The sequence below is a fragment of the Parambassis ranga genome, chromosome 2, assembly GCF_900634625.1.
Source record: "Parambassis ranga chromosome 2, fParRan2.1, whole genome shotgun sequence".
NCBI lineage: Eukaryota > Metazoa > Chordata > Actinopteri > Ambassidae > Parambassis > Parambassis ranga.
This window is the reverse complement of record NC_041023.1, coordinates 43,245,179-43,263,600: the sequence shown is the minus strand read 5'-3', so window position 1 is coordinate 43,263,600 and position 18,422 is coordinate 43,245,179. Positions and strand designations below refer to the sequence as shown.

The following is an 18,422-nucleotide window of genomic DNA, read 5'->3' as shown; positions in this document are numbered from 1 at the left end:
ACACACACACACACATATACACACCCCCTTCTCCCAGCCCATCCGCCGGACTGATCACACTGATTGATCGTCGGGTGCCTTCTCGGAGGAAAGCCCTCCTGCTGAAGGGTGCGAGGAGGACCGAGAGGGGGGGAAGACCGCTGTTTTGTTGGCCGCACATGACGCGCAAAAGAAAGTGCGTGTGGGCGGATGAGGAAGTTCAGAGCTCGGATTGATGGTTACACACCTACTGTACTGGCACTTGATCGCAGCAGCGGCAGCAGCTCCGTCCACCAGTTCCAGTGAGCAGAGGTGATCCGCGCATGGGAAAATGACAATCAAGTTTGTGGTCATCCTCTTACTTCTGCTGGCTGGGGGTGCTCGGTGAGTCTGACTGGCAGCTTTTTGTTTGTTATTGGCATGATCAACAGCTCAGAGGTGTTTTATGACGCTTTAAAAGTTGGATACATAAAAGAATTACGCATTTTATATGAGGGATAATGCATGTTCAGTTTTTTTTTCCTGAGGGTTTTCCCCAAACACACACTCCTACACACACACACAAATGACAGCAACCATTTACAGCTGCGCCCAAAATCCACAGTCTGACAGTCAAATATGAGCCGCATGCATCACTGCTTCCTGGCAGATTTTGCTGCTGCGACAAAGTTTTTTATGACAGATAAAAACAGCCTATTATCAACCCCCGTGTGTCCTTTCTTTTCACCCACCCCCCTCCAGTTCTGATCTACTGGAATATGGCGACGACGAAGAAGATCACCACGATACCACTGTCAATCAAATGCTGGTGCCCAGGTCGCACCAGGAGGATGCCACACTTATACTCAACAATCTGCTGAAGGAATATGACAAGACGCTGCGGCCAGACATCGGAGGTAAGATCAGAGCGCACTGATGAGTTGGGAAACTTGTGCTGCTGATGGATGGACGCTGGCTCGGTGCCGGAGCCTGTCCGCGGTGCTAAACCTGGTGACGCGTTTGGAGGATGGGGAAGAGGAGGAGGAGGAGGAGGAGGAGGAATCCCTCCCCAGCCCCTCTAACACAGCAGCAGTGAAGCTTTTTTTCATAGCGTGTCTGATATAGATTCAAACTTGTGCAGCATTTTCTGCGTTTAAGTTCTGTGTAATGGAACAATACAGGCTACTGAGAGTGTGGCTGTGTGATTACGCACAAGCTAGGCCTGCGACTAATGAGTGTTTTTGTTTATGCTGATTAGCTGCTTGTTTTGTGGAGACAATACAGTATCCAAGGCTACATATTCAGATTACTTATGCAGAAAGCTAAAACAACAGCAACAAATCCTCACAGGAAGTGCACCTGATGACTGAGGGCAACTATGGATTGATCTTGTCCTAAAGGGTCCTGATGTTAACCACATTAAGCTCTAAGAACACACATTTAGTAAAAGTAATTATTCATTTTTTCTTACAAACAAAGAAACAGGCAGCTGTACTAATCATTATTCTTATTATTACATGAAAAGAATGCACAGAGGATTTTATAAGCTGTGCCTGCAGGAGCCTGATTCAGACTCAGAACCCAAAAACCAGTACATTTTTTTAGATTATTAACATTTAGAGAAACAAAATGAACTAATCTTGGATCGGAAATCCTCATACGATGACTAGTACACACTTTTAATATAGATAAAAAACAGGAGTGGAGGTCCTCACAGGTGGAAGTCATGTGAGTGAGAGCAAGGAAGAGGCTGAAGGTGGGAGCTCGACGCCAAACCCTCCCTCTGATTGCACTCAGGTTACTTCTGGCTATGCTCACGGTGCAATCAAAGCTCGGAGCTTCTTGGATATGCCTCTTCACCGAGGCCTCTAATCAAAAGGTTACTGCTTTGATCCCCACAGCGTTCTCACCGGTGGGCTGCCGACTGAAAAAAGAATTTAAAAAAAGTTTCCTTGTGATGCATCATTATGCAAGTCCCACTTATTGTTAGTGATTTTGGAGAAATCAAGGCAGCATATTTTGCAGAGTGTGGTTACTAGTGATATTCTGGCTCTATACCGTTGGAGCCTGTCTGTGTACGTTGTACCATTTTTTTCTTTGTTTTCTTTCCCCTGACTCAGTTTTTGCATTCTCAATCAGCAATACATGTGGGAACTGCTCTACTCTATTTCTTTCCTGCATTTGTCGTTGCTTTGCTTCCTGCAGCTCGCTGTGATATTTTCTTCTTTTCCCTTCTTCCACTACAGAAAGGTAAATGGTCCCTGAAATATTCCATGTTTTTCTTAGCGGTTAGGCCAACATGAGGAGAGGGAAGACATTTTTCACCAACCAAAGTAGACTGTTCTGTGACTGTTATATAAAGTAATGAGACAACATATGACTCTTGTAGGGCTGCATGTTCCCAGCTTTGGGCTAAAAAACACACTATTTGGACAGAAGTATGTGGACGCAGGTCCCAATTCACTGACATGTTAAAACAGGAAACACACAAAATGATCATCAGTGATTAACCTCACTAAAGCTGCAGCAGCATTCAATGAATTAGAAGTTTGGTGCCTTTGGTCTAGACACAGGAACATTTTCTTTCTTTCTTTCTTTTTCATAACTAGACAAAAACAGAAATACTATAAAATACAAGTCTCACACTAAATTAAGTCCAGTATCTACAGTCGTTTAAGACACCACCAACACATCCACAACAGGCAACAAGACTCCATAGTTAGGTCTAGATAAATATAGGAACTCACTTGATAATCTTCCTTTTTAGCCTAACTGCTAACATGAAGGGGGACTGGTTTATGACCTATGCTGCAACCAACCACCAGGGGGCGATCAAACTTTTGGGCATTGAATTACACTTGTTTCCAGATCCTTGATAATAATAATAATAATTATTATTTGTGCTCCTTGGGATATTTAAAACAACCAAGTGAGATGTTTTTTTCTCGCTCGCGGCTCACCGGGCTCAATTCAGTTTGGCATTTCACCTCGCGGACGGGGAATCTCCCTCCAGCTCTGCTTCTCTAATTGGGGATGAAATTTTGATGAGATCCAGTTGACAAACCTCAGTGTCGTCTATGAAATGTTAATGTCTTAGCAGGATAATGTGAGGCAGCGGAAACACGCGGCTGTGTGTGTATTGGAAGAGGAACATACTCTGAGATGACGCTGAGTCAAAGACAGATCTGGGACATTTAAGTCATTGTAAAAAAAAAAAAGAAGAAAAAAAAAGAGTGGGTTCAGTTGAGAACTGCAATGAATCTCTGAGAAACACACACACACACATGCACACACAGGATAACAAGTGCACTCACACAGACAGGCAGCTACTGAAGTCAGAGCAGTGTGGCTCATTTCCCAGATACACCTGGATTTAGTCTAAATCAAAGTCATCCTCTTTCACACACACACACACACACACAGTATCAAACAATGCTTTTCAGTTTGCCTCTTTTTTTTAAATGCGAGCGACTTCTCTTCAGTACTTGAGCTTGTTTATATGCTGCTGGCTGTGGAACCAGCCACAGTACATAACATTGTTTTAAGCAGGCAGGGAGGAGACTCCAGGATTAATTGGCCTTTAATTTAAAATGTGTGTGTTTGTATCTCACAAGTGAAAAACACAAACTCTCGAGGCTAAAATACAGTGGAGAATGCTGCCAAAATAACATTTAACCAACTGAAATCAAACACTGTTTGATATTCTTTACTGTCTCATTAGCTTAGCGTATAGCTTTCAGATCGTACAGGCTGGTAAAATGACAACTAGCTATACATATGAAATCAAGTGAGATTTCGAATGCTCGTTTGCTGCAGTCTTCCCTTGAACTCCTCACATTTTGTGCAATCCATTATCTGTGCATTCACTCTGCCAAAAAAAAGGCACCAGTGCTGCGCTGCCTTTATCTGTTTAATTATTAAGTTGTTTCAGTTGGGGATCTTTGAAAAGTACAATTCAGTTCCTCGGCAGTGAAGTGAAACTCAAGAAATTCAAGATAGCACAGTGGAACGGCGTTATTATCTTAGTTGCCCTGTTTGTTTTCCTCCTGTCTCTTCTAGTCTTGTGAAGTCAGCGGCAGCCTAATCTTCATATAAAGTGGGTGACCGGTCCACTTGGCGACCCACATTTCCCCCGAGCAGAACAAGTGCTGAGCCTCACCATAACTGATAAGAAGCAGTTTGCCTTAGATGGAGATGAGATGCATTTGTGTCCCTATTGTGTCACTGTCCTTTTGGATTCAGAGTGTGATCGCTGTGTGAGATCTGGGTGATCCTCGTGTACTGTGCAAAGACGTGCATGGGTGTATGTGTCAGTGCTCACCAGGGAATCGAGGACAAAGAGGGCTGGAGTGAAAAGCTTTGTATGCTGCCAGCGCTTTAGCAGCCATGCACATTTCAGACTTCAGGAGTCAGGGATGATTCAGAGAGTTCAATTAAAGTTAGGTCTGAAAATAAACCAGTTCTCCCAACAAATGATAAGACCATTGACAGTAAAAACTATGGACAGAGCTTCCGTGACGTCACCCGTTTGTTTCTGAAGAGCCGTTCTGAGGCTCAGTGGGAGGTTCCGGGACGTGATGACCGCCGCCATGTTGGCAGCGTCACGTCCGCCAAAACTCCAAATATGAACAAAGAGGGGGAGCACGAGCGAGGAAACTCACGCTGTGACACGTCAACTGTCTGTCACTCAAGCAGCAACGCCCATAATTATGCGTAATTTTAAGTCCGAATACAATTGAAACGAGTGAGTTGTAAAAAAATTCACCCACGTACAATCAACACTAGAAGAGAACCTATCATCTGAGACCAGAGTGGTTTTTTTGTACCAGGCTGTAAACATGTTCTTTTCTGCTGTGAAGTCGGCCATTTTAACATGGGAGTCTATGGGAAATCACTCGCTTTTGGAGCCAGCCCCCCGTGGTTGCGGCGTGAATTACAAGTTTTGACACTTCCGCATGGGCTTCAAGTCTGAGCCCCGAAGGTTGCCGCTTGGATAAGACACATTCAAGACAGATTCAAGTCTTTGTGCCAGTGAGAACTGAGCTCATAGAGAACCACCTGAGGGAGGCTTTGAAAGGCATGTGCTCAAAAACTGTTACACAGGAGAGTATTAATCAATGACTGAAAACAGTTTCCTACAAACACACCACTGTTTGTTTGCACTCTGGCAAATGGCCCTTTTTAAAAGCATGCTGAATTAGACACCAGCAGTTGTTAAGCCTGTTGATAATTGGAGCAAATAATGGAAGTGAACTTGCTTCCTCTCGCCTGGCCTGAGCCGTGACGGTGCATCTGTTGCTGGCACCGAATGTGGGAAAGTTTCAAAGAGAGATTAGCTCGTCTGAAAAAGCCAAAATTAGCCCCGTTGACAAAAAAAGTCTCACAAAGAAATAACTAGAAAAGCATTTCCTGAAGAAAATGCAAGTTTGATTGCCGCAGCTGAAGCATTGCTTTGAACGCTGATGTGAGTGATTGCTCTGAATTGCTGGAGAATCTGCAATCTGAACTTAATTTGCTGAAACACAGTTAAGAATTTAGAAAGATGAAGCTCTTATCTGGAAAAGTAGAAAATGTTTTAATATTATGAAGATATGAAAGAGAAACAGCTGAAGACAAGAACAGTATGAAGTCACGACCTTAAAGAATAGCCTGTGAATATACCATATGAAAGGTCTGAGGGTGGAATAATACCATAAGACTATAAGAAGCTCAGGCTGTGTGATTTGAAAGTGGAAAAGTAGTATACAGCTGAAGGATGATCAATATGACAGATATAATGCTTAAAGTCTGATAAAGACTACAAATATGGCCGCTTTGTATGCTTCTAGTGTGTCAGCATGTCACCATGGTAACAGCCCTGCCTGCCTGCCTGCCTGCCTGCATCCATGGCAACCGGAATGTTTATGAGCTGCCCCTAACTGCAGCTCTCTTTCCCCCTCCTAATGCATTTCCTATGTAAAACCACCCTCCGAACAACGTCTCATATTCTCCAAACCGAAGACTTTAGACAAAAAATAAGAACACCGTCAGAATCCCAAGAAGTTGCTCTACAACTGGTACGATTTTTATGTCTGGGATGTCGAAGATGTGGAGATGGCGGCGAGTTAGAAAATATGGCAGCTCTGCTTCTCTGTTTTTGGTTTTACATTATGTCTTAATGGAGGAATGACCGGCACTCTCCCCGAACAGCTCGATCTACAGGCAAAACTGTTTGGTGTTGAGTTTTAAGAGTGACACCATCAGAACCCAGACCATTTTTCCTTCGAACTGGTGGCCAAATTATCCCTGTCAGATAAAAGGTGCAGACGTGACAGCAGGATAGAAACGCAGAAACTGGTTTAATTTTTTTCCCTCCCGCACTCTGAGCGATGACTCACCCACTCTAGCTCCCAACATTCCACGCAATACACACTAATGTTAAACTCAGAAGAGACCTCAAAAACCACTTCATCTTTAATCCCCTATCATTTGAAGACGGAGCTGAACTTCCAAATTCTGAATACAACTTTTGAAGACCAAGACGTTGGAAGTATTTTAAGCCTCGAATGGTTTCTCTAACTTAATATTTGTAGGAGCAGTAGCATTTTGCAAAATGCATGGTTTGAAGGGCTCTCCCATTGACTCCAATGTTAATTTGAGGGTGGAAAATGTTAAATATTTTTAATATTATAATATTTGTAATTATTATTGAAGGTTTCCGGGAATGTCCTTAATGAGCTGAATCTTTTGATGTTTGAATGGTTTGAATCGGCCCATGCATTTTGAAGATATGCTGAGCCAAAAAACGTACGGAAGAATAATAATAATAATAATAATAACTAGAAAAAGCATTTCCTGAAGAAAATGCAAGTTTGATTGCAGAAGCTGAAGCATTGCTTTGAACGCTTATTTGAACGATTGCTTTGAACTCTTTGAGAATAAGAAATCTGCATGTAACAGCTGAATTAATCTAAATAATATCTGAAGCAGTCATAAAACAGCTGAATTAATCTGAACAGGAGCTGAATAATTGCTTTGAACAGCAGGTGAATTGTCTGATCTTGGAATAATAGCTTAGGCTTAGGGAGAATAAATGATTTTGATGTAGATATATAGCAAACAGCTCCATAGCAATGAATATGGCACATATCATGCGTAATGATGGATAAAGACTACAAATATGGCTGCTTTGTATGCCAGTTCTGTGTGTCAGCCTGTCACCATGGTAACAGCCCTGCCTACCTAATTAAGCCCTATTTAAGACACCTGTGTGGTTCTCCTTTTACTCCTCTCAGGCAGATCCCATGTATTTTAATGGGGGTTGCACCCTCCGAACAACGTCTCGTATTCTCCAAACCGAAGACTTTAGACAAAAAATAAGAACACCGTCAGAATCCCAAGAAGTTGCTCTACAACTGGTACGATTTTTATGTCTGGGATGTCGAAGATGTGGAGATGGCGGCGAGTTAGAAAATATGGCAGCTCTGCTTCTCTGTTTTTGGTTTTACATTATGTCTTAATGGAAGAATGACCGGCACTCCCCCCGAACAGCTCGATCTACAGGCAAAACTGTTTGGTGTTGAGTTTTAAGAGTGACACCATCAGAACCCAAACCATTTTTCCTTCGAACTGGTGGCCAAATTATCCCTGTCAGATAAAAGGTGCAGACATAGCAGCAGGATAGAAACGCAGAAACTGGTTTAATTTTTTTCCCTCCCGCACTCTGAGCGATGACATCACCCACTCTGCCTTTGAAGTCTCCACGCAATACACACTAATGTTAAACTCAGAGGAGACCTCAAAACCACTTGGTATAAAACTGTTAACCATTTGAAAACTAGAAACAGGAGAACTCTGAAAAGTAATAGCTGAAAAGAGCAGAAGAAGCTGAACATTTTGATCTTTGAATGGTTTCTGTAGCTGAAAGTATGCAGGCGCTGAAAACTTTTAAAAGTTGAAGACTCTGAAGGGCTCTCTCATAGACTTCAATGTTAAATTAATTTTATAAAATGCTTAATATTTTAAAAACTATAAATAGCTGAAAAAAACTAAAAGTTGACCCATCATGTCCTCAATAAGCTGAACATTTTGACATTTGAACGGTTTCAATAGCACAAAGTATGCCCAAGATACGCTGAGCCAAAAAGTGTACGGAAGAAAATATAATAAAAATAAAGAAGTAGAAGAACTAAAGTTTGATTGCTCTGCAATCAAACTAATAACTAGAAAAAGCATTTCCTGAAGAAAATGCAAGTTTGATTGCAGAAGCTGAAGCATTGCTTTGAACGCTTATTTGAACGATTGCTTTGAACTCTTTGAGAATAAGAAATCTGCATGTAACAGCTGAATTAATCTAAATAATATCTGAAGCAGTCATAAAACAGCTGAATTAATCTGAATAGGAGCTGAATAATTGCTTTGAACAGCAGATGAATTGTCTGATCTTGGAATAATAGCTGAGGCTTAGGGAGACTAAATGATTTTGATGTAGATATATAGCAAACAGCTCCATAGCAATGAATATGGCACATATCATGCGTAATGATGGATAAAGACTACAAATATGGCTGCTTTGTATGCCAATTCTGTGTGTCAGCCTGTCACCATGGTAACAGCCCTGCCTGCCTAATTAAGCCCTCTTTAAGACACCTGTGTGGTTCTCCTTTTACTCCTCTCAGGCAGATCCCATGTATTTTAATGGGGGTTGCACCCTCCGAACAACGCCTCGGTGTCTCCAAACCGAAGACTTTAGACAAAAAATAAGAACACCGTCAGAATTCCAAGAAGTTGCTCTACAACTGGTACGATTTTTATGTCTGGGATGTCGAAGATGTGGAGATGGCGGCGAGTTAGAAAATATGGCAGCTCTGCTTCTCTGTTTTTGGTTTTACATTATGTCTTAATGGAAGAATGACCGGCACTCCCCCCGATCAGCTCGATCTACAGGCAAAACTGTTTGGTGTTGAGTTTTAAGAGTGACACCATCAGAACCCAGACCATTTTTCCTTCGAACTGGTGGCCAAATTATCCCTGTCAGATAAAAGGTGCAGACATGGCAGCAGGATAGAAACGCAGAAACTGGTTTAATTTTTTTCCCTCCCGCACTCTAAGCGATGACATCACCCACTCTACCTTTGAAGTCCCCACGCAATACACACTAATGTTAAACTCAGAGGAGACCTCAAAACCACTTGGTATAAAACTGTTAACCATTTGAAAACTAGAAACAGGAGAACTCTGAAAAGTAATAGCTGAAAAGAGCAGAAGAAGCTGAACATTTTGATCTTTGAATGGTTTCTGTAGCTGAAAGTATGCAGGCGCTGAAAACTTTTAAAAGTTGAAGACTCTGAAGGGCTCTCTCATAGACTTCAATGTTAAATTAATTTTATAAAACGCTTAATATTTTAAAAACTATAAATAGCTGAACTCTGAAAAGTAATAGCTGAAAAGACCTGAAAAAGCTGAACATTTTGATCTTTGAATGGTTTCTGTAGCTGAAAGTATGCCAACGCTGAAAGCTTTTAAAAGTTGAAAAATCTCTCATTGACTTTAATGTTAAATTAATTTTATAAAACGCTTAATATTTTAAAAACTATAAATAGCTGAAAAAAACTAAAAGTTGACCCATCATGTCCTCAATAAGCTGAACATTTTGACATTTGAACGGTTTCAATAGCACAAAGTATGCCCAAGATACGCTGAGCCAAAAAGTGTACGGAAGAAAATATAATAATAATAATAATAATAATAATAATAATAATAATAAAAATAAAGAAGTAGAAGAACTAAAGTTTGATTGCTCTGCAATCAAACTAATAAAGACGCAGAAGAACAAGAGTTTGATTGCCTAGCAACGGCAATCAAACTAATAATAAAGACGTAGAAGAACAAGAGTTTGATTGCCATGGCAATCAAACTAATAAGAAGTCGCAGTGCTGATGTCAAGAGAAATTACTGCTTGGCAGCACATAGTGTGGAGACAATACATCTGATTAGGTCATTACCACTGCAAGAAACTCTCAGTCTGTTCAGAAACCACTGCAAAACAATGCAACCTTATCAGATTCAACTTGAGAGAAATCCTGATTTCCCATCTAGAAGTTAATTCTAAACGCGCCGCTGTACTGGCTGCTTTTCACACTCACATCGTGTGCAGCGTTCAGTGTCAGCCTGCACGAAAACACAGCCAAACTGACAGATTTTCAATATAGCCGGGCAGCTAATCCAGTTGCAGCTTGTGTGTGCGATCGCGGGCGTCGACTGTGACTGAAGGCTGTAATTGTCCATAGATAACAAGCTATTGATCTCACACTGACCGACCAGGTCGCTGCAATCATACCCACCATTATTGCCTCCCTGAATATGTCTGGCACATACAATTAAGTCTGCGAGTAGGAGTGGAAAGCAAAGTACTGCATGTGCATATAAATATCAGGTTACCGTGTGTGAGCGCTAGTTTCGTTTCTTTTTTGGCTTTCTTAACACGTGAGCTAAATGTGTGTGTGTGTCACTACAGAGAAGGACTTCAGAAGGATGCGGATAAAAGCCAGGTGTGTGTGTCAGAAATAGAAACCGAAGCCACTCAGACATTGTTGGTTTGCAGCTGTTTCCTGTCTCTCTCCATCTGTCTCTCACTCTCATTCATTCAATCGCCTCTCCTGCCTGCTTACTATCAATTACTTTATGCTGCTGTGTAATTTACGTCCATGCTAACGCTCCAGAATTTTTAAGGATCCCGGTGGAAGTTTGACCCACTTTTGATCGCACATTAAAATCTCATAGATCCAATTCAGAAGTCGTGTCAGATTCAATCACTCCGGAAGAAGTGCAGAGGACGGAGGGGATGGAGGCACTGCAACAATTTAGCGCACTACACTGTATCCACACTCCTGCATAAATCTAGTAGATGTCAGATAAGAACATTATTTGCTAATAAGGTTCAGGCTGAGTTTATATTCTGATTGGACCGAAATATCTCAGCAGCCATTATATTAGATACAAGCTGTGTATAAACCTGCTCTGTACGATATCAAGTGTGAAAATCAGGGAATAGGGATGACAAATGAAAAACTTCTTCACACATACAGCCTGCATCTCTACTACTGACCTTGCTTGATTTTTATTCGCTCTGCATTATTGTGTGTCCTGTCAGAAATAAAACCAACCCTTCAGGCAGGGAGCTTAGGGAGCGTACATGTGGGTCATAGTATCAGGATAGAACCAGTGATCCCTGAAGTGGGAGTCAGGAGCGCTGTGTGCTGTAAGCCAGCTCAAGTCTCCACATTCTACAAGTAGTTTTGACTGACTGACATGAATGCACTCCCAGGAGAGGATAATCACATCAGGGCGCAGGACGCAGAGACAATCAGCCACACAATAAAAAATATCAAACAAAACAACAATCTCTGGACTTGGACACATTTCACAAACTTCTAAAATCTGCAGATAGAACTGTTTCCCCCAGCTTGTGGGAGTTATTTCCTCACATTAGCTCAGACATAATGGAAACCTGTTGCATGAAGTAACCTATATTTCAGGAAATTAGATGTGTGGATGCTCTGCTAGCATATATTTACATGTTTTACAGCTCCCGTCTCTTCTTGTCTTATCTTTTCCTCACTGTGTGAAGTTCTAAAATACATCTGGACACGTTTAAGTCTGAATCTGATGAGAACTAGGGAAGTGAATAACACCATCAAGCCACACACCACACAAACTCCTGACATCATAAGACTGCAGGAATGACACAGTTCATCCCCTTTTAATGGTCTTCCTCCAAGCACACCGTCACTATGACATCCTATTAGTCCTGGCACTCAAACTCTTCAATGTGTTTTTGTGCCTGCAACAGCAGAACAACCAGTACTCTGGGAAACTGAGACACCGCTGGGCGGCTGCGGCTCAGCTGGTAGACTGGTTGCCTGCCAAATATGAGGATAGCAATTCAATCCCTGACCCTGGTGTGTGCTGGTGTAATGGACAGGGTAAAGGTGAAGTCATGCCCCGAGTAAGGAGAAATGCTCTTTAAAAGCTTGAAGTAACATGTGTCAGTCAGGACCCTGACATGTTATTTTTCACTTTCCAGCAAAGGATCTACAATTTATAAAAGACACATTTAGCTTAATCCAGATTTAAAAGATAGAAACAATGCATGCTCAGTCTACAAAAACTCAGTGGCCCTCTTTGGTAATTGCCAATTTTCTGATTGAAATGCCCTTTAACAGCATTACATTCAAATGATTGGATAGAGTTAATTAAATTGGTTTAATATTCCCTTAACAGAGTATCATTTTCATCATTGTGACTACCCAGCTGGATCAAAATCAGCGACAAAGAGTGGGGAGGAATTTCAAACTAATAGCTGTAGCAATTAAAATCAAACCCAACATGGCGGCTCCTGACGTGGTCACCGCTGATTAACCTTAATCCATATCGTTAATGAGCAACTGATTGAGTGTAGCAGCAAGTGACGGCAGCGAGGCCCATTCAGAGAGTCTAAAACACAAACAGCTAGCTGAGCTGCTAGCATGGCTTAGCATCCCTAAAAAGCAACTCCAGGCAAAACGCTGCTCCAACTGTCACACCCTTAAAATCCTGTTCACAAAAGCTACACAACTTTGTTTACCTCTCTGTCAGCGGCAACATTAAAACAGCTGCATAATGGAGTAACTGCAAAACTACAGCATTTCCTCAGAGAGAGAGATAGTTGGTCTTTGGACCTCGGGGCTCAGATCTTTGTTGGCTTTGAGACTGACTCAGGCCCTGGCAGCCATCTTCTCCTTGATCTTCACAGAGCTGACATTTGGCACAGCGGTGACACCTCACCAGCTGAAAGGACAATTCTCACATGAGCCTCCTCAATATTTCAAGTCCACTGACATTTCGTTAGATGAAGAGGAGTTTAGAGTCCTGGCAAATGCTTCTCCTCACATCTTAGATGCTGCCAGGTTAGCCGAGCTGACAGTCACCTGCGGGAAGGAGGTGCTGCAGCTACACACACACACACACACACACACACACACACACACACACACACACACACACACACACCTGCAGATGTTGTAACCTTTTATAAGCTCTAAGATGCAAATGTCTGCTCTGTGTGCGTGTGTTTAACTTTTCAGCTTGTTTACAATCACCAGTGTACTAGTCCTCAAGTGCCTACATTACCCACAATGCAACCAGACTGCTAACAATCAGTTGAGGTTATTTGTCGGTAAATAAATTCTTCTTCGAATTCTGCATCTTTAAACTAGGGTGTAAAACAGACATCATCATCATCATCATCCAAGCACATGAGATGCTGGAGACATTCTTTCACTGATACCCATATCATGTCGTGCATTGTCATCTGCCACTATGGTACACTGCATGTGGGACATTGTGTCGCCATGGTGATGTCTGCCTGTGTGTTGGCAGGCTTTGCGATCATAACTTGTACTTACAGATAAGATGATCTTATTAGATCTTAATGCATAAATTAGCAAATTAATAAGGGGGTGTTATTTCAGACTTTTGCCTCTTTAATGCTTAAAATAGTGAGCTACCTGCCAAGTGTACCGACACAAATATTTGCAAATTAATGCAGCCTCCTGTGCTATTTTTAATAAACGTGTACAGTGTCTGCAGAGGCAAACAAGAGGGCCTTGACCGGGAATTTAGCTTCTTTTTTAAATGTTTAATTCATCTCCACAGTGGGGACGGTAAAACCTCACCTTTCATTCCTTCAGCGTTTCCTGAGTTAATGAGAAACCACAAAGGAAGGGCCGGCCAATGTACAGCTTTAAAGCGCTGGGCTGATACCACAGTGGAGTGCATTAGGTGGTAATAAGACCAAGCTGGGTTCGGATCATGGCTGACACATTTCCTATCCCTGTGAGCTCTAACCATTAAATCGATTTCCATCTGTGTCTCCCATGTCTGCTCCACTCCAAGCCAAAGCACCGGCTGGTTAGCCAGGGATTTGGGGAGGTGTGGACAGACTTTGAAAATGCAGGAAGAGAAAGGAGGGACGGCTTTTGCATCTGTGTGGTTCGTATTTCCATTTTGCCTGTTTATTTCTCAAGCCTCTCCAATATCATTCAGTATTAACAGGTTACTTTAATCTGTCTTTCATATCTGCTACTGTCAGCCTCCTCCAAATGACGCTGCGAAGCTGTGTTGGACATACGTCTTGTGTTAACCCTATTCACTGTATGTTTAGGCTTCACTGATGTGGATCTCCCTCCCTGCACATTTGGTATCAGGCAGTCTGTATTGTTGTGATTCCGCCAGGGGAAGCTAAAAAAAAATAATGCATAATTCATTGTTTACCTGATGGACACAAACTCTAATTAAATCTGCAGAATGTCTCCAGCTGTGACGGGTGTCTCTGGTTTTTCGCTGCTTCAAGTTAAAGTGACAAAGTTGCTTGTGGAAAAGTCGCTCTGCTGCTCGGCAAGGACCTTCCCTCTCTTCCCTCTTCTACCAATCTTATGTCAGTTCAGCAGTATAGCATCTAACACCCCCCCCCCCCAATCAAAGAGATTATAGCATTAACCTCTGTTGTGGCAGGCGTCCAAGCCCTATTAGCATAATTATAAATTTATTCCGTTTTCACACAGTGCTCTGGGATTAGCATGAGTGGGTCCAAAAAGCTTCCTGTTTGCACCATAATCTTTAACACTGTGTGAACAAAGTGATGGCTTGTGAGTCACTATTCACCAAATAATGAATACAATAAAGGTCTAACGTACAACTGGTGTGCTGGTGATACCAGGTACCAAAGGTTGTTGTGATTATTTTATCATCATCATTAGCGTCAGCATTACATTTAGAGATAATTAACAAAACGCCCTCCTCATTGTGTGTGTGTGTGCGTAACAAGCATCCCCGACCCCTTCCCTTATTTTGCTGAGTTATTGCCTGGCGGCGATTCATAAACAGTGAGATCTCTCCCTTTGCTTGGTTCTCATTAAACCTCTGAAGGAGAGAGAAATACCTCTGCTTCCCAGATCTATTATATTCGGTTCAGGGAGCACAATACAATCTAACACAGTACAGTATGTGCTCGCTTAGGCCGCCCCCCCCCACACACACACACACACCTACATGTACTAACCACAAACACACCAGCACTGTATACACACCCACGCAGCCAGTCAATATCTGTCTGATAGCACAGACTTCTCATTAAGACTTTTGTTTTTCTCATTTACGCATTCATAAAGGGAATATATGAGATTTTACCAAATCCACGGAGCACCTGATGTTTATCTCTGAAATGAACAAGTGTTCCTGCGACATATTTGCCGACCGCGTCTCATAAAACACTCTCTGGAGGGTCACCCGGTGAAGCTGTGCTCGTCCATTTAAATAATATCGGGACGATTTGTCGGTTCTACATTTATTCACAGCTAGTGAGCAGCCACATTTAGCTGTTTATGCTAAGCTAACTGGCTGCCTGTAACACAAATATTAAAGATATCAATCTTCTCCCTTCACTCTCAGCAGGACGGGGAAGTAAGGCTGCTTTCCAAAATGTCAGGCTCTTCTTGTTTTCACACAGCGCAATGAAGCTGAACAGAAAACTATTATAATGGAGGGCGTACTTAACAAGCTACGCTTCATTTACAAAAAACTTCATGAAAGTGTTTTGGATGCTTAAATGACTGAACTTACAGGTTTAGACACACAGACAATCGAGACACCTCCCGACGTCTTTCCTCTTTGCTGTGGAGCATCAAATTTGTCAAATTAGGCCGGACTCACACTCCAGCTGTCTTTTAGAAATCTACAGCAGGCCAACTTAAGACAAATTAGCTGCTACTGCTGGACCTGTACGCTCTGCCAGAGGTGAGGCTGTAGCATCGCCATCGCCTACTTTTGAAGGACAGCAGTTTCACAGTGGTCGGGTGATTGCAGCTGATGTCCCTCTCAGCAGTGCAGATGGCTCGCTGCAGCCCGTCCTTGGAGTGAGCTGTTGAAATGTTACAGATGTGGGTCAAATAGCGTTTGCCAGTAATTTTCTTCCTGCTTGGTAGAACCAGATGGCCGCTGTTCATCTTCATCACATGTACCACGCCATTTTAGCTATGTAAAAATGTCTTGAAGGCAAAATAAGAACAAAGATAAAGCAGTCTGGATGGCCAATTAGATCATGTCTGCCAGGTTTCCAGGCGTGGCCAACATGGCGGTCACTATAAAGTTATAAAGGTAATCCAATCAGACATAATAGGGAAAAAGTGCCCATTTAACTTTAGATCTTGGTTCAGGCTGCCGTCTGTTTCCATGGTTACAGTGCGAGCTGGAACAGCTAGTATAGAAGCAGCATCATGATGCAGATTTGCCAAAACATAAATAAACAGTCTATAGGCTAAAACTTCAGATGTAGTAACTTTTCCTCAACAAGTGCAGAAACACCTGTCAGACTTATTATTTTTTATGGTATCAAAACCTGAAATCTTTATTTTTTTTTTTTTTTTTACAGTAGGCAAGAAACGGAGCAGCTCATGTTAGGGACGCAAAGAGAATTTCCATTAGACTGGAATTTATTTCTATTAAATGCAGATTATAAGTCTGCACACAAAACAGAAATAGCAGTTTGTCCTCCCTCTGATTATGTTGTGCTTCTCCACCAGCAAGAGGAAAACTCTGAAATGAAGAGAGCTGACATTTGGCTCAAATGTTAAGTAAATAAATCCATTATCTTACAAATTCACTGGATCAATTCCATTAAGACTTGGTTTAGAGAGCGTTTTATCTAAATCAAGTCTGTTATTACCTCCGTTTGTGCTTTCTGTTTTGGGAATCAGCATTCCGTGCGTGTGCGTGTGTGTTCTGTAAAACTTGCAGTGTGGTGCAGCACTATGTAGGTGAGCCCTGAGAAGTGCTCGAGTAGACAGCAGAGAGAAGTTTCTTTGGAAGTGGAACTGCTGCAGTCACATACATAAAGATTAGGTGGCACTGTGCAACCCCCCCCTCCAGCCCCCTCCACCACATCCAGCCCTGATAACGATAACTCAGTTTTAGTGCTGCACGCTTATTATGTTGTTTACTTCTGGCTCTCTATTAGACGATTCCTGTTTGTTTAACTTGAATGACCACATTAGTACTGTAGTTTATTTTGTAATCATCCTTTGAGGAGGACTCACTGATTGACATCAATCAATCGTAATGCCAAAGGGGACCCTACAGAAGGACTGCATGGCCTAGTTGTGATCACCACTACAGGGCTGACACAAATATTCCTGCTGTCAGCTCTTATTTACATGAGTTCTGTTGTGACAAACGTGGCTATAAATTACAACACTAATTGATGACTACAGGCGTCAAAGCAGGGGTATAGGATGAAAAATACACTTTTCACTCTTGTGTCAAAGTCAAAGAGTGACACTGAGACCACATCTACCTGCACTTTAAAGCCAGAAAACTTCCCACATCCAACTGTCAGCAAAACTTTAGACAAGCAATTCATACCATTCATTAATATTAAACTAAAGCCACTGAGACTGTATGTTCACCCCTGGTGGACTGTAGTCATGTAGCACTGTAACATCTTGCAACCCGTGCAAACTAAAGGCAATGTGGGCTGTAGGGCTTTACACATACCAACAAGGGAGACAGGGAGGTCAAGCGTTATGTGATGTGCGATCGCTGTGGATGACATGGCTGCACCAGTGCAGCATGGACTGATGGATGGCAGTGTGTGTGGATCCATAATTGACCTGAACAATATGTGCCATAACTGATGTGAAGGGATAAATTAACAGAAGGCTGCAGGAACGTGCTGACTCCTTCTGTTCCCGGAAAAGTGCTTTTAACTGTTTTTCTCCTCTATTTGAACTTACATGAAATATTTTTTACCAAACAAAGAGTGTTAGGTTATGGAGCGGTCATGGTGAGAAGCAACATTGATTTTTTTTTTGTTCAGACTAAATGTTGTTTCATCCAGTCATCCCTCCTGTCTCCTTCTTTTTCTTTCATAATAATTAGCCACCACCTGACCATGAGACAAACACTATTTCAAGCCTTTCTTAGAAGTGTTTTCTGATGCAGACATCTGAGGTGAGTAGCCTCAAAGGCACGACACTGTAGATGACTTTTAACAGGACGTGATTAATTATTTTACAACTAATTTATTTTCAAAGTATGATATGAAGCTCAGGAGTGCATGTGACAGCCCACTGAGGCCGGCACTATTCCCAGTACAGTGCTCCTTAGATACTGAACATATGGGAGCTGAATGGCCAGCTGGGATATGTGCCTCTGCATGTACACATAAGAGTGTTTGCCCGGGCTGACAATGCGTAATGCATTTGTCATGGCAGCCAGGCAAAGCAGGCATAAAAGCCTTTTCTTCTTAATCAAGGCCCACAGGGTAATTTGGTAATACAGATGGGGCCTGTCATGCTTTTCTGAAAAGCAAGACAAGTAGGAGGAGGATGAGCAACATGAAGAGGACGAAGAAGAATCATCTGGCCTCTGTGGATCATGGTTTCTCCATT

General features: G+C 42.1%; 1 protein-coding gene across 1 annotated transcript in view; it reads left to right on the top strand.

The window, feature by feature from the left end:
- Positions 1-51: 51 nt before the first annotated feature.
- The window catches only part of LOC114427563 (gamma-aminobutyric acid receptor subunit gamma-3-like), a 53,372-nt gene continuing 35,001 nt past the window's right edge, over positions 52-18,422 (top strand). The window contains exons 1-2 of the mRNA XM_028395701.1: positions 52-363; positions 721-875. Of these exons, the coding sequence (XP_028251502.1) occupies positions 311-363; positions 721-875 (208 nt within the window). The 5' untranslated portion in view covers positions 52-310. The remainder of the gene's footprint in view (positions 364-720; positions 876-18,422) is intronic.